A 13,878-nucleotide genomic window follows, 5' to 3' on the forward strand; every position below is an offset into this window, starting at 1 on the left:
TACAGAAAATCTGCACGCAAAATATCAAGTGCATACTTAAAGTAGATGTAAACCCTTCCATATACCCAGAGAAGTGAACAGCCTCAGAGGATTCACAGAGATTAAACAAATCCCCCTACGTAAGTTTTACTTGTATATCTGCTGTCTTCAGCTTTTTACACTCTTTAGAAAGTGCACATTGTGTTACGAATCGTATTTCCTCTTCCAGCAGTGGGTGTGGAGTCTTGGGGTTTACATTGTGTGTGAGCTGATTGGAAGAAAGCACAGCCCCCCTCTCCACATAGGCAGAGGAACGAACAAACTTGCAGAGCTGCAGTCTGAATAGACCAGCTCTCTGCTAATCTACCTCTATGCACCCTCCCCCGACACAGATTTTCAGCTACTTCTATCTCCTGTGTCGGAGAACTTGTCAGAAGTTATCATGCTGATAACAGAGGAACGGAGCAGCAGAAAGACCCAGGACTGAGAGCTTTAAAGAGAGAAAACTGAACACTAGAGATACATGTGCCTAGGTAAGATTTCATAAATGGGGCTTACAACCACTTTAATAGCTAACACGTGTAACCATGCAACATCATGGCTATCATAAACTGAATATTATTAATGTCTTTGCAACTGGATATCAGTCTTCAAAAATGGCTATAAGAGGTGTTTATTTAACAGAATAAGCCATATATTTGGTATATAAAATCCACTTAAAGGTGATTACAAGTAGCCTTTATTCAAAACATGGTGCCAATATGCCACATAGGGAACTAATGCATACATTCACCATTGTTTTCTTAGTCAGGGGATATAAATATGAAGCTCATTAAAGGTCTGAGCATTATCCTATTCATGATATCATGTTTCCCCCATCCAGGACCGAACAGGCAACTAATTATTTTAACACGTACATAGGTTCATTCTGAATACTTGTCTGGCACACCTCTAAGGGTTCTGTGACCCATGTCTCAATGTAATGTGTCACAATAATAAACTACTTGACCCATATATAGTCTGGGCTGTGATATTCTTATTGTTCACACCCCAACCAAGCATTATATATAGGGGAGTTCTATAGTGTAATATCAAAGGTAGCGCAAATTCATGTCCTTCCAGATAGTAAGCAATGTCCAATAGCCAGGATGCATCTGGGTGCCATATTGGAGACCCGGGAGAGTGATGTATGCCAATGTCACATGGGATGACGCATTTCTCCACCAAGAGCTTCATTAGGACCTACCTATATGGCCAAAATTTGTGGACATTCCTCCAAACAGATTTAGTTGAGGTGTTTCATATACTGTTATTGCAACAGCATACAAGACACTTTAGAAAACTGTAGCAACCGATCATGTGGTTACAGTTTCGGAAAGGCCCTTCTTTGCATGACTGTGTCCTTTAGCACAAAGCTAGCTCTATAAAGAGATGGTTTCATGAGTCTGATGTGAAAGGACTTAAGGGGCCTGCATCATGCCCTGACCTCAACCCTATCAGAACATCTTCAAGATAAATTGGAACATCAAGCCAGATCTTTTCAGTAAAATTCACTATTTGACCTTACAAGTGCTCTTTAAGCTGAACGGTCATACATTCCCACAGACACATTCCAAAGGGTGGAAAGCCTTCCTAAATGAATGGAGGCTGTTATAACCACAAAGAGGGCTGGAGGATAGGTAACGTAGGGCAACTCTATATTGATGTCCATAATTTTGGAAATGATGTAAGTATGATGATCAGGTGTCTGTAAACATTTGACCATATAAAATACTTATAATTATCTTTGGATTTGTCATGCTTTTTATTTCACATGAGGCTATAGGAGAACTATTACTGGCTATAAATGTCCTGATAATAGAAAATGATGCCCAAATTTTTGAGCAACTTTTTTGATAATCTGGCCTTTTATGATCTGCTAGGGGATGATTATGAGTGACTCTGGTGATTGGGAAATTCACACTTATACATCAACACTTTCCAACTTGTAAAATCTGAGTGTGAGCAGGTCAGATATTTTACTCCTTGTGTACAATTAAAGTAAGCCCTGAAATTCTTGAATGGGGAGATGTCACCTCACTCACCACCTAAATCTACTTATAGATTTATTTATTTGTATCTGGACTAACCCTGGAAGGTTCAGATATTCTAGTAGCTACAGGTATCATATGTTTTTATTGGCTTTTTTCAGGGTGGAAGTTTAGTAGCAGGAACAGAAACGGATCCATTCCAGGGAGAACTACGAATTGTATTAAGAGGAAATCATTCAACTCCAGAATTCCCATTGCCGGATGGAGCAAATCAGGGATCAAAGGTTCTTGGTAAGCGCAGAATGGCAACTGAATGCATTTCAATTCCACATACTGACTTGTTTTTCAAGCTGCAACATGTCAACAAATGTTGAAATTATTTTTCTATTGTAGGGGTATTTGGAAAACTTGATCTTCATGGACTTCCACGTGCTGTATATAGGACTAAGCTGGCAAATACAGCACCAGCTGGATCACAGTATATCATCGTAGCAGAACCTGTGGACTGGAAGGTATGATTGTATGATCATTGGTAGACAATTATGGAGTTGATTTACTAAAGACAAATACACTCTGAACTCTGCAAGAGCAGTTGCTCCAGAATTTAGTAAATGAGCAGAAGCTCTGCTGACTTCCATCAACCAATCATGTACAAGCAAAAATTATGTTTTTTTAATTTTTTTTTTATTATGTGATTGGGTATTCTTTGCAAAGTGAAGCTTTACCTCATTTGCTAAGGCCTGGCGGATTTATTTACGCCTGTTTGCCTTAAATAAATCCACCCCTTAGTCTTAAATTAGTCTTAAATTAGTACTTCAGTCATTTTTTCATCTTTCCATCTATTAAATCTTCTGCCCTTGTTGTTTTAACTTTGGATAGTAAAATATTTTTTTTCTGCCAGTAAATACCTTATACAGCCCACTTCCTGTTTCTTGTTTGCTAAAATGCCGAGACGTATGACATCATGCACAGCTCTCTCTCACTCTTGTGAGGGTTTGCCAGGGAGGGAGGAGTTATGAGTCATAAGAGGTCCAATGAGAGCTGCAGATCTGGAGGTGTGCCTCTGTGTGTCTGTGTAAATCCAGGAAGTGAACAGGCAGGAGCTTCAGCTGCCCACAGTTATAAAGATTGCAGCCAGACTCAGTGGAGGGAGATTTCTGCAGTATATTTGGCAAGTACAGAATCACAGTATATATAAAATAATATGCAAAGTGGTTGGAGGGAAGCTTCAGAATGGCAAAGATGTTTTTATTACAAATTATGTGAGCAGACTGCAGCACCTCTTTAAGCTGGCCATATACTAGTAGAATTTTGTATGAAAAGTGTTTATGGAACATTTATTTATTCTAATGGTTAGTGGAAGCACAATGACAAGAAATCTCAAGGAACAGAATAGAAATTATAACTGTGAATGTGGTTTTCCTTTCGATTCCATTCAAATAGCAGGCCTGGATGACATTTTAAGGGCTTTTAAACAAATTTAGTTAATTTATTGATGGCAAGAAAGAACATTCTGAGAATATTTCATACAAAGGTTTTTATAAAGTTCTACTAAGTTATGGCTAACATTGGTGCATTTGAACAGCCAGTATACATCCTGGTCTCAACGATCCCCATAGGTCTATCAGATTCCTTCGGTCATATGACCCCCTACATCTGCTGTTTCCTCCTCACTACACACTCTCGAGTCAAATATCCAGGATTACATATTACAGGCATACCCTACTTTTAAGTACACAATGGGGTTTATTTAATAAAGCTGGAAAGTGCAAAATCAGGCTCACTTCTGCATAGAAACCAATGAGATTTCAGTTTTTATTACCAAAGCTTAATTGAACAAGCTGGGGTTAGAAGATCATTGGTTTCTATGTTAAAAAAACAAACCTCTCATACAGTCAGGTCCATATTGGGACATCGAAGCAATTCTAATCTTTTTGGCTCTATACACCACCACAATGGATTTGAAATGAAATAAACAAATGAACTGCAGACTTTCAGCTTTAATTTGAGGGTATTTACATCCAAATCAGGTGAACGGTGTAGGAATTACAACAGTTTGTATATGTGCCTCCCACTTTTTAAGAGACCAAAAGCAATGGGACATATTAACAATCATCCATCAAACTTTCACTTTTTAATACTTGGATGCAAACCCTTTGCAGTCAATTACAGCCTGAAGTCTGGAATGCATAGACATCACCAGACGCTGGGTTTCATCCCTGGTGATGCTCTGCCAGGCCTCTACTGCAACTGTCTTCAGTTTCTGCTTGTTCTTGGGGCATTTTCCCTTCAGTTTTGTCTTCAGCAAGTGAAATGCATGCTCAATCGGATTCAGGTCAGGTGATTGACTTGGCCATTGCATAACATTCCACTTCTTTCCCTTAAAAAACTCTTTGGTTGCTTTCGCAGTATGCTTCGGGTCATTGTCCATCTGCACTGTGAAGCACCGTCCAATGAGTTCTGAAGCATTTTGCTCAATATGAGCAGATAATATTGCCCGAAACACTTCAGAATTCATCCTGCTGCTTTTGTCAGCAGTCACATCATCAACAAATACAAGAGAACCAGTTCCATTGGCAGCCATACATGCCCAACCCATGACACTACCACCACCATGCTTCACTGATGAGGTGGTATGCTTTGGATCATGAGCAGTTCCTTTCCTTCTCCATACTCTTATCTTCCCATCACTCTGGTACAAGTTGATCTTGGTCTCATCTGTCCATAGGATGTTGTTCCAGAACTGTGAAGGCTTTTTAGATGTTGTTTGGTAAACTCTAATCTGGCATTCCTGTTTTTGAGGCTCACCAATGGTTTACATCTTGTGGTGAACCCTCTGTATTCACTCTAGTGAAGTCTTCTCTTGATTGTTGACTTTGACACACATACACCTACCACCTGGAGAGTGTTCATGATCTGGCCAACTGTGAAGGGTGTTTTCTTCACCAGGGAAAGAATTCTTCGGTCATCCACCACAGTTGTTTTCCGTGGTCTTCCGGGTCTTTTGGTGTTGCTGAGCTCACCGGTGCTTTCTTTCTTTTTAAGGATGTTCCAAACAGTTGATTTGGCCACACCTAATGTTTTTGCTATCTCTCTGATGGGTTTGTTTTGTTTTTTCAGCCTAATGATGGCTTGCTTCACTGATAGTGACAGCTCTTTGGATCTCATATTGAGAGTTGACAGCAACAGATTCCAAATGCAAATAGCACAATTAAAATGAACTCTGGACCCTTTATCTGCTCCTTGTAAATGGGATAATGAGGGAATAACACACACCTGGCCATAGAACAGCTGAGCAGCCAATTGTCCCATTACTTCTGGTCCCTTAAAAAGTGGGAGGCACATATACAAACTGTTGTAATTCCTACACCGTTCACCTGATTTGGATGTAAATACCCTCAAATTAAAGCTGAAAGTCTGCAGTTAAAGCACATCTTGTTTGTTTCATTTCAAATCCATTGTGGTGGTGTATATAGCCCAAAAGATTAGAATTGTGTTGATGTCCCAATACTTATGGACCTGACTGTATGTGCAGCATAGATGGTGGATACATGCTCTAAGACTTTTCAAGGGTAACCTCATGGCAAAATTGGTCAATACTGAAACTTTTCAAGGAACAAACCTTGAAATTCTTGTATGACTTTTCCCGGCATAGGACAGATGGCACCATTTAAAACAATAGCTCACTGTGCCCATGTATTCACCTGTGTTCAAAAGCATAGCTGTAAATGAGCCCTTTATGGGCTGGCTCCACACCAATGTGATTGCTCTATGATTCTTTATTTGTGTGTATTTTCAGTGCATGCTGCTATAGGTTGACTGTGCATGAAAATACAAGTAACGTGACTTATACAGGTCCCTTGATGCACAATAACAAAAATTGACAAAACCCTTATTCTACAATGCATTTAAACACAACTCAAACGTATGAACTAGGCCCATTAAAAACAATGGCTAACCTGTGTATATGCATTGACGTGTATTAAAACACATAGATGTGACTGGACACCAAAAGAAGAAACAATATTATGTAAACCTGTAGGAGAGCAAACAGCATTGTATTCTGATTATCTCATGCACAGCTATTAGCCATTTTATTAAACCACATTGATTAATATAGTGAAAAATTTCCCCTCTACATATTTTTTCATCAGGTCGGTGAAAATATCCTTATCACCACCACTAGTTACAATGCCTGGCAGACAGAAACCAGGAGGATTATTGCTGTGTCACCCGACCAGAGAAACCTCACTTTAAATGCCTCTCTCACTTTCAACCATACAGGTAAGACATGTGACAAGCAGTGGCGGCCGCTCCATTAGGGGCGCAGGGGCACTGCCCCCCCTAATCCATGCACCTAGCCCCTAATCTACATGCAGGGCACCGGTCGCATGGATTCCAATGGGTTTTTTTTTGTAGCTCATGATTAGAGCCTAAAGGCTCTAACTGGCTTAAAAAAAGGGTGGGCTCGGGGAACAGAGTACTGCGCCTGGAGCCAACCCAGTTGTGTGACATTAGCAAATTAATATTTGCTAATGTCTTCCTGTTCCTCCTCCTGGCTAATCTGGAAGCGGGTCCTGAGACCCGATTGGCTGGGGATCCTAAGACTTGATTGGCTGCGAGTCCTAAGTCCTGATTGTCCGGGAGGAGAAGCAACTGCAGGGACTCAGGAAGAGACGTAGGGGGGGAAAGCCACCGAAGCCACAACCTGGATAGGGCTGGCATGGGGGCCTGGTGGGCGATGGGCAAGCGATGTGGTGATCGAGCGACGGGGGGGAGGTGGCAGCGATCTATCAAGCGAGCTGAGGGCAGGGGTGGCTGGCTGGCTCCCCCAAAAAGGTTAAGCATCAGCTGCCAATGGTGACAAGGCTGCAAAAGTGCAGTACTAAACCTCAAACAATCATTAAGAATCACAGCTCACCCAAACTAGGGGTATAGCTATATTTAGAGTGGTTTTGAAAGGCTAAAGGTCTTTTAACTTAATGCATTCACTGCATAAAAGTGATTGTAAAACAACCCATTCAGTTTAAATAGAAGGAAAAGACAAAACATTTTTGCATAGATATAAACAAAAAAACATTATAAATACCCTTTTCCTTTTTTTATAAATGATCTCATTCCCTTAACAACAGAAATATGAAATGTTGTGATAACGAACGCTTTAAGGTAAAAAACCTTTCAGGTGCATCTCTCTGCACAGTCCCCCCTTACCTGAGACTGATCTCTGTCCAGCACTGTACACAAGAGCAGCTTCTCTGCCTCTCCTTCCTCACTGGACTCTGAGGCAGTGGGAGCCATTAGCTCCCGGTACTATCAATCAAATCCAGTGACGAAGGAGCAGGGGATGGGGCGGAGCCACACTGTGTGTGTCAATAGACACACAGTGTTTCTTGGAATCGAGCCTGCACGAGCACCTATAGCAAGCAGCTTGCTAGGGGGAGTACTCGAAGGGGCGGAGGAGCCAGGGACATCAACGGGGGACCCGAGAAGAGCAGGATCGGGAGTTCTCTGTCCAGAACAGGTAAATATGGTATTTTTAAAAAAATGAACCTTTAATATTACTTTAAAATAGAGGGCACAATCCTTGTGGTTTAACCTCTTTGCTAGCACATGATGAAGCATTTAGAATGCCCAAAGAATTCTTATAAAAAGTTATACTTTATTGATAAGCAACATTAAAAACAAAATCAAGTACAATCAAGACCCAGGCAAGTTGAAAGATGCCACTGTTGTTATCAATGTTCTAAAAAGGGAATTGAGAAATTTTTATGATAACAGCTTGGATATGCTTATCACCTCTGCTCGATCCTAAAGTTTTCTAACTTCACTGTTCTTTTGCACTTGCACTGTTGTTGGCTGCATGTTATTGAATCCACAGACTAATTTATGCCTGCATTTTGTAAACTGACATGCACTTGTGACATCACTACAATCCTGATTTACATACAATGCAGAAGCATGGAGGAGAATTTACCAAAACTGGTGCAGCCAAAATCTGGAGCAGCTGCAAATGGCAACTAATCATCTTCTATCTTTTTTATTTTCAAAGTTTAACTGAGTAAGCTGAAAATAAAAGCTGATTGGTTGCCATGCACAGATGCTCCAGATTCTGTCTGCTTTAGAGGGCTTTAACACCGAGCCGCGGGGGGCGTCGGCGGTAAAGCGGCGCTATTTTTAGCGCCGCTTACTGTCGTTTTAGTGGTGCTATTCGGCCGCTAGCGGGGCAGTTTTAGCCCCCTGCTAGCAGGCCGAAAAGGGGTTACATCCGCCCGCAAAATGCCGCCGGGTGGCGTTTTGCCGGTGGTATCGCAGCGCTGCCCCATTGATTTCAACGGGGAGCAGCGGTGGAGGATCCGTAAACACACTACTCCTTCACCACTCCAATGAAGCTGCTGGCAGGACTTTTCCGGACGTCCTGCCAGCGCACCGCTCCAGTGTGAAAGCCCTCAGGCTTTCACACTGGAGACAATGGAGCAGCTGTTTGAGGGCGGATCGCAGGGGCTATTTTTAATGCTATAGCACCTGCAAAATGCCCTTGGTGTGAAAGGGGCCTTAGTTTTAATAAATTTCCCTCCGTGTGTTTACAATGATCTGCTACAAGCGATCCTATGGATTTGAAAATCAGGAATGGATCATTTCAGCTCCTGGGCTTAGTGCTTTGCTAACAACCAGTGGTTTCAGCCTGAACCCATGCAAAGACCAATCAGAGCCACTAATTCCTGGAACTGATTTAAAATGCCAACAGGGACTCAAGTGATTAAGACAAAACCCAGATTTCACCATGGTCACCAACCACTACACCACTATGGCACACTGGGTGCATGTTATTTAGCATACAGGAAACTGTCCATTGACTAAAGAGACTAGTTGGTTGTGTTTGCCACCCAAGCAATGAGGTAATTAACTAAGATAAAGAATTGAGTGATGATTGAAGATATTGGGCTAAACCATTAACTCCATTCAGTGGTTTATACCAAATTTCATGTTTCACTACACATTTACTTCAGATGTTCCTTACTGGAATCTTAAAGACCACATCCTTTCTTTTGACGTTATCCCCCTTCAGTTCCAGGGTCTGATGTGAATGCTTTTCTGCACTCTGTAAAAGCTTTGGAGAATATGTTGGCACTGTATAAGTATGGAAATATATTGCAACAATAAATATACTAGACGTGGCTCCAAAGTCCTGTTTTTTACAAAGATAATCATACTTGATGTATTATTTCATGCAGCAAACACCTATCAAGTACCCAACACAAACCTGACTTACACTCTGGCAGCAGATGTGGCTCTGCTCACTAGAAACATCAAGATCATTGGGGAGGATTACCCAGGCTGGTACAGTGAATCTTTTGGAGCTCGTGTTCTTGTCAGCACATTTTCAGCCAATGGGATGGTCTATCAGGGTACGGTGAATATGAAAACCGTTCACTTGCTATATTTTCAATCTGCACTTTCTGTCTCCAACCACAAAATAAAAGGCAACAAATAGAAATGTGTGTCTTTAAATTTTATTTTACTCTTTTAAGGAAATGCAAGAATAGCAAATGTGGAATTCTACCACAGTGGTCAGGAAGGTTACAGAGACCCCATAGACCCCCGCTATTCCTTGGCTTTCCTCAACCTTGGAGAGGTAAGTGTCTTACAGATGTCTCTAAACACTACTCTGTGCCCTATAGTACTGACTTTTCTACCAGGGCAAGTTTTAACATTTTTACATGTTAACATCAGCATTGTTTGCTAAAAAGTTATTTTAAACACCCAAACAATTATATATTTTTTGAAAGCATAGGCCCTGTAGAGTAGAAAGGTAGCAGTTGCATTTTTTTATGTTGCATGAAACTAGCTGTTTAGCAAATGCATATTTTCAAGAAAAAAAATTGCACTAAAATGAATTTTACTACACACAATTACAATTCCAATTTTTTAAATAGAATTTAAAAGGTGGGGTTGCTTTGAGTAAGCATATACCAAACATGTCAAACCTTAAAATTGCATGATGTGGATGTATTTAAATAAGTGCCTTATAATTGAAAATTTAAAATAAGTTTGCCTAAGTACTACCTTCAGCCTTGTTACACTTGTTGAATATAATGGTATTCTAAATGTGTATACTGCAACTAGCCTCTGGGACCGCAAACCATTGAATGTCTATGTTTACTTGTTAAAACAATAAAAACGATTGAATTAAAAAAATAATTAAAATTGCACATGCCTAGCACAATTCATCAATTTAGAGTTAAATGTGAATTATGGCCCAAAAATTATTGTTCTCAATTTGTGGTGATACATATTTTTTTTAAATCAAATCCTTTTTTATGTTTATATGCAAACAACATTAAAACAATACAAACAAAGTATACAAAAAAATCACATTAAACCAGGCACATCCAAACAAAACAAAAAAAAAACAAAAAAAAAAACTACTTCCCAGATCACCGCACCACAACAAAAAAAACCCTGTCACCCAGTCCCACCCTACGCTTGGAGTATATATGGAAAAAAAAAGAAAAAGAAAAAAAAGGCAGTATCCAATATTACAAAATACATAGTACCTATTGGTGGTTTATAAGATACCAAACCCCTTCCTTTCTTTTATAAGATACCTAAGTCATGGACTGAAGCCATCTTGACCAGGTAGCATGAAACTCACTCATGGAATTTCTTAGGGAGTATGTATGTTTTTCAAAAAGAATAATCCTATTAAGATCTAAAATCCACTCATATACAGTCGGCGGGTAAGGAGAGGTCCACTTAATAGCAATCTGCCTAGTGCGTGCCTTATAGCGTTACCAATAGAGGAAGTATAAACAGATGTTTTGCAATAGCCCAATAGACATAAAAGTGGTTCAACCGAAATGTTGGTATCCAATAGCCCGTTAAGGGTACCAACAACCTCCGCCCAGTATCTTTGGAGTTTCGGGCACAGCCACAAAATATGTATTAGCCTACCTGTGTTGCCACATCTAGCACAGGCTGGCCCAGGTTTCAGTCCAATTGCATACAGAAACTGAGTTCTATAGAGTCTATGGAGAATAAAAATCTGTGTCAGTCTGTGTGATGGGAAAAGAGACACCCGGGGCGAGGACCGGAGAATATCATCCCAGACCTCCTCAGGGATGGGCCAGTATCTTTTTCCCAACTTCACATGTGTTGTGCAATTGCTGTTTACGTACTTTTGCCTTTGCATGTATACAAGGGATGATGGGAGTGCTTTTAATAATTTTTTTCATTTAACTTTTTTTCTATCACAAGGGGGCTAACAAACTCTCTCTGTGATAGGATGAGCAGGTGACAGTTTCTCTTTATGGAGACATTGCAGGTCTATTAGACCCTCAGTGTTTCCCTGAAGCTCAGAGCTTGACTTTTTCTCTAGTGTCTCTAGACTAGTGATGCCCGATCCTCCTCATAGCACTGAAATTCTAACATTGCGAGGGTTAAAAGATTCTGGTTTAATAACTCAGTCCATCAAAGAAGGTCCCAGCAGATGCTATCCCTTTTTTTTTCAAAAGTCCTTGCATTGTTTTTACAGAGACAGCTTCACTGAATGGGAGGGGAGGTAAGCAAATGACACAATCCTCTCCACCATTTAGTGAACATGTTACATTCTGTGAAAACAATTTAAAGACTTTTCCAATGGAAAAGAGGACACAAAGGGGCGGGATCCTGTTGGGACCCTTTGATCATGGTGTTCTCTCTCATATATCAGTAGTGCATTGCCGAACTCTGACTTAATTTTATATTTAAGTACCAGAAAAACCACCCACTGAATCAGTGTACATTACAACAGAGCCTTTTTAAAACAGAAGGTATGAATTTTTCTTTTACATTATAAATAAAAATATGATTCCTCATTTAGGATATTGGGGAGAGCCATGCAAATCACCTCTTTAGGTCCTTTGACCAACTGTATATCAAGACCCACTGGTTTATTGTAGGGATACAGCCTAATTTTATAGATTTAATTATTTCACATTGCATACAGCTCTTTCAGGCTTTTTGGCCATCATCAGTTCAGTATATGGAAGCAATGGGGTTGATATACTAAAATTGAAGAGTGCAAAATCTTGTGCAGCTCTGTATAGAAACCAGTTTCCAGGTTTTTTTGTCAAAGCTTAATTGAACAAGCTGAAGTTAGAAGCTGACTTGCTACAGCTGCACCAGATTTTACACTCTTTAGTAAATTAACCCCAATGGCTTCTATGGAGCAGTGCTTGGGCTCCAACAAGAAAATAGACTAGACAGGTTAACATAAGGTGGACAGACAACTTATTCTAGTAATGGGGTTAAAAAAGTAAAAAAATTGCCTTTTGGATCATTGTTTTTTTATCAACTTGTCTGAGGATACACCCATGATTATCCCAAGCCTATTTAAATGTATTTAGAGCCCTTGCACACTGGGGCGGGGGGCGGCGTCGGCGGTAAAACGCCGCTATTATTAGCGGCGTTTTACCGTCGGTATGCGGCCGCTAGCGGGGCGGTTTTACCCCCCGCTAGCGGCCGAGAAAGGGTTAAATACCACCGTAAAGCGCCTCTGCAGAGGCGCTTTGCCGGCGGTATAGCCGCGCCGTCCCATTGATTTCACTCTTTACACATTACACACCGCTCCTTCACCGCTCCGAAGATGCTGCTGGCAGGACTTTTTTTACCGTCCTGCCAGCGCATCGCTCCAGTGTGCAAGCCCTCGGGGCTTGCACACTGGAATGAAAGCAGCGGCACTTTCGGGGCGGTTTGCAGGCGCTATTATTAGCACAATAGCGCCTGCAAACCGCCCCAGTGTGCAAGGGCTCTTATTGTTGATTGGCTCACTACCGCTGCTGAAGTCTGCTCCAAGCATGCACAATGGAAATAATTAACATTATTCTTCAATTCACCTCCTAATTTACATGTCTCCAGAGGCTGCCAAATAATTTAATATCAATAATGAAAATATTGTTATAAAAACAACCGTTTAGCTATTGTAGAAACTAAGTTTTCTGTTTTTTTTAGGTATTATCCAATGAATCCTATGTCAAAGGATGTGCTTTCCATAATGGATTCTCCCCAGCAATTGGAGTTTTCTACACAAATGGACTTAACGTTGATAACAATGTTATTCATTTTACTGTTGGAGAAGGTAAGCTCTAATATTATACTCTAAATACTATTAATAATGAATGATAATAATAATACAATCAGAAATGTATTAAAATACATCAGATTGGCACTGAAAACAGGTTTTTGATGATGCAGTCTTAGTAGCCACATGGTGAACACAGATATATCTATTGTATAGAGATCAATGATCTTTATGCTCACTATGAATAATAGAAAAATACTGACCGGTTTATTTTGGTATTTTGGTACATCATTATTATACCTCCATGAAACTTTAGAAAACATTAAATGACCTATACTTATAATATTTAATACATTATGAATTAAAAAAAAAAGCTTTACCATTGTGTCTTTTGTTACAAATGTTCCAGTACCTCAAATATGACATTCGAGGGGTTATTACAGACATATGTAAAACAATAGTAAAATACTAGACTCTTCTCTTAGAATAAGTTAAGTTATTTCTTGCGCCAGAATATTCAGGGACAAGGCGCTCATTACTGCACAGTGGCAGCATCGTGTGACTAATAATAAGAAATTATATGAAACAAAAAGCCATTTTTTTCATTCTTTTGTTTCCATCCAGGAATTAGAGTGTTGGGAGATCGGGTGAATGTGAGAGGAAATCTTGTGGCCCTTTCTGTCTGGCCTGGTACATATCAAGGCAGAAAGGAGTCCACTAACACCCTATGGCATGCCGGAATAGCGGTTGGTATTTTGTGGCAAATTTATTTATTTGCTTAAAGTGGTTGTTAAGTCACACTAACCTGTA

The 13,878-nt window shown here is 40.2% G+C and overlaps 1 protein-coding gene across 1 annotated transcript in view; it reads left to right on the plus strand.

The window, feature by feature from the left end:
* LOC141145445 (fibrocystin-L-like) overlaps window positions 1–13,878 on the plus strand; it is a 265,012-nt gene that overhangs the window by 189,738 nt on the left and 61,396 nt on the right. The window contains exons 57-63 of the mRNA XM_073632157.1: window positions 2,171–2,300; window positions 2,403–2,521; window positions 6,164–6,293; window positions 9,242–9,415; window positions 9,539–9,642; window positions 12,999–13,125; window positions 13,693–13,814. Coding sequence (XP_073488258.1) covers window positions 2,171–2,300; window positions 2,403–2,521; window positions 6,164–6,293; window positions 9,242–9,415; window positions 9,539–9,642; window positions 12,999–13,125; window positions 13,693–13,814 — 906 coding nt within the window. The remainder of the gene's footprint in view (window positions 1–2,170; window positions 2,301–2,402; window positions 2,522–6,163; window positions 6,294–9,241; window positions 9,416–9,538; window positions 9,643–12,998; window positions 13,126–13,692; window positions 13,815–13,878) is intronic.

Source organism: Aquarana catesbeiana, linkage group LG05 (assembly GCF_042186555.1).
Source record: "Aquarana catesbeiana isolate 2022-GZ linkage group LG05, ASM4218655v1, whole genome shotgun sequence".
In the NCBI taxonomy this organism is placed as follows: domain Eukaryota; kingdom Metazoa; phylum Chordata; class Amphibia; order Anura; family Ranidae; genus Aquarana; species Aquarana catesbeiana.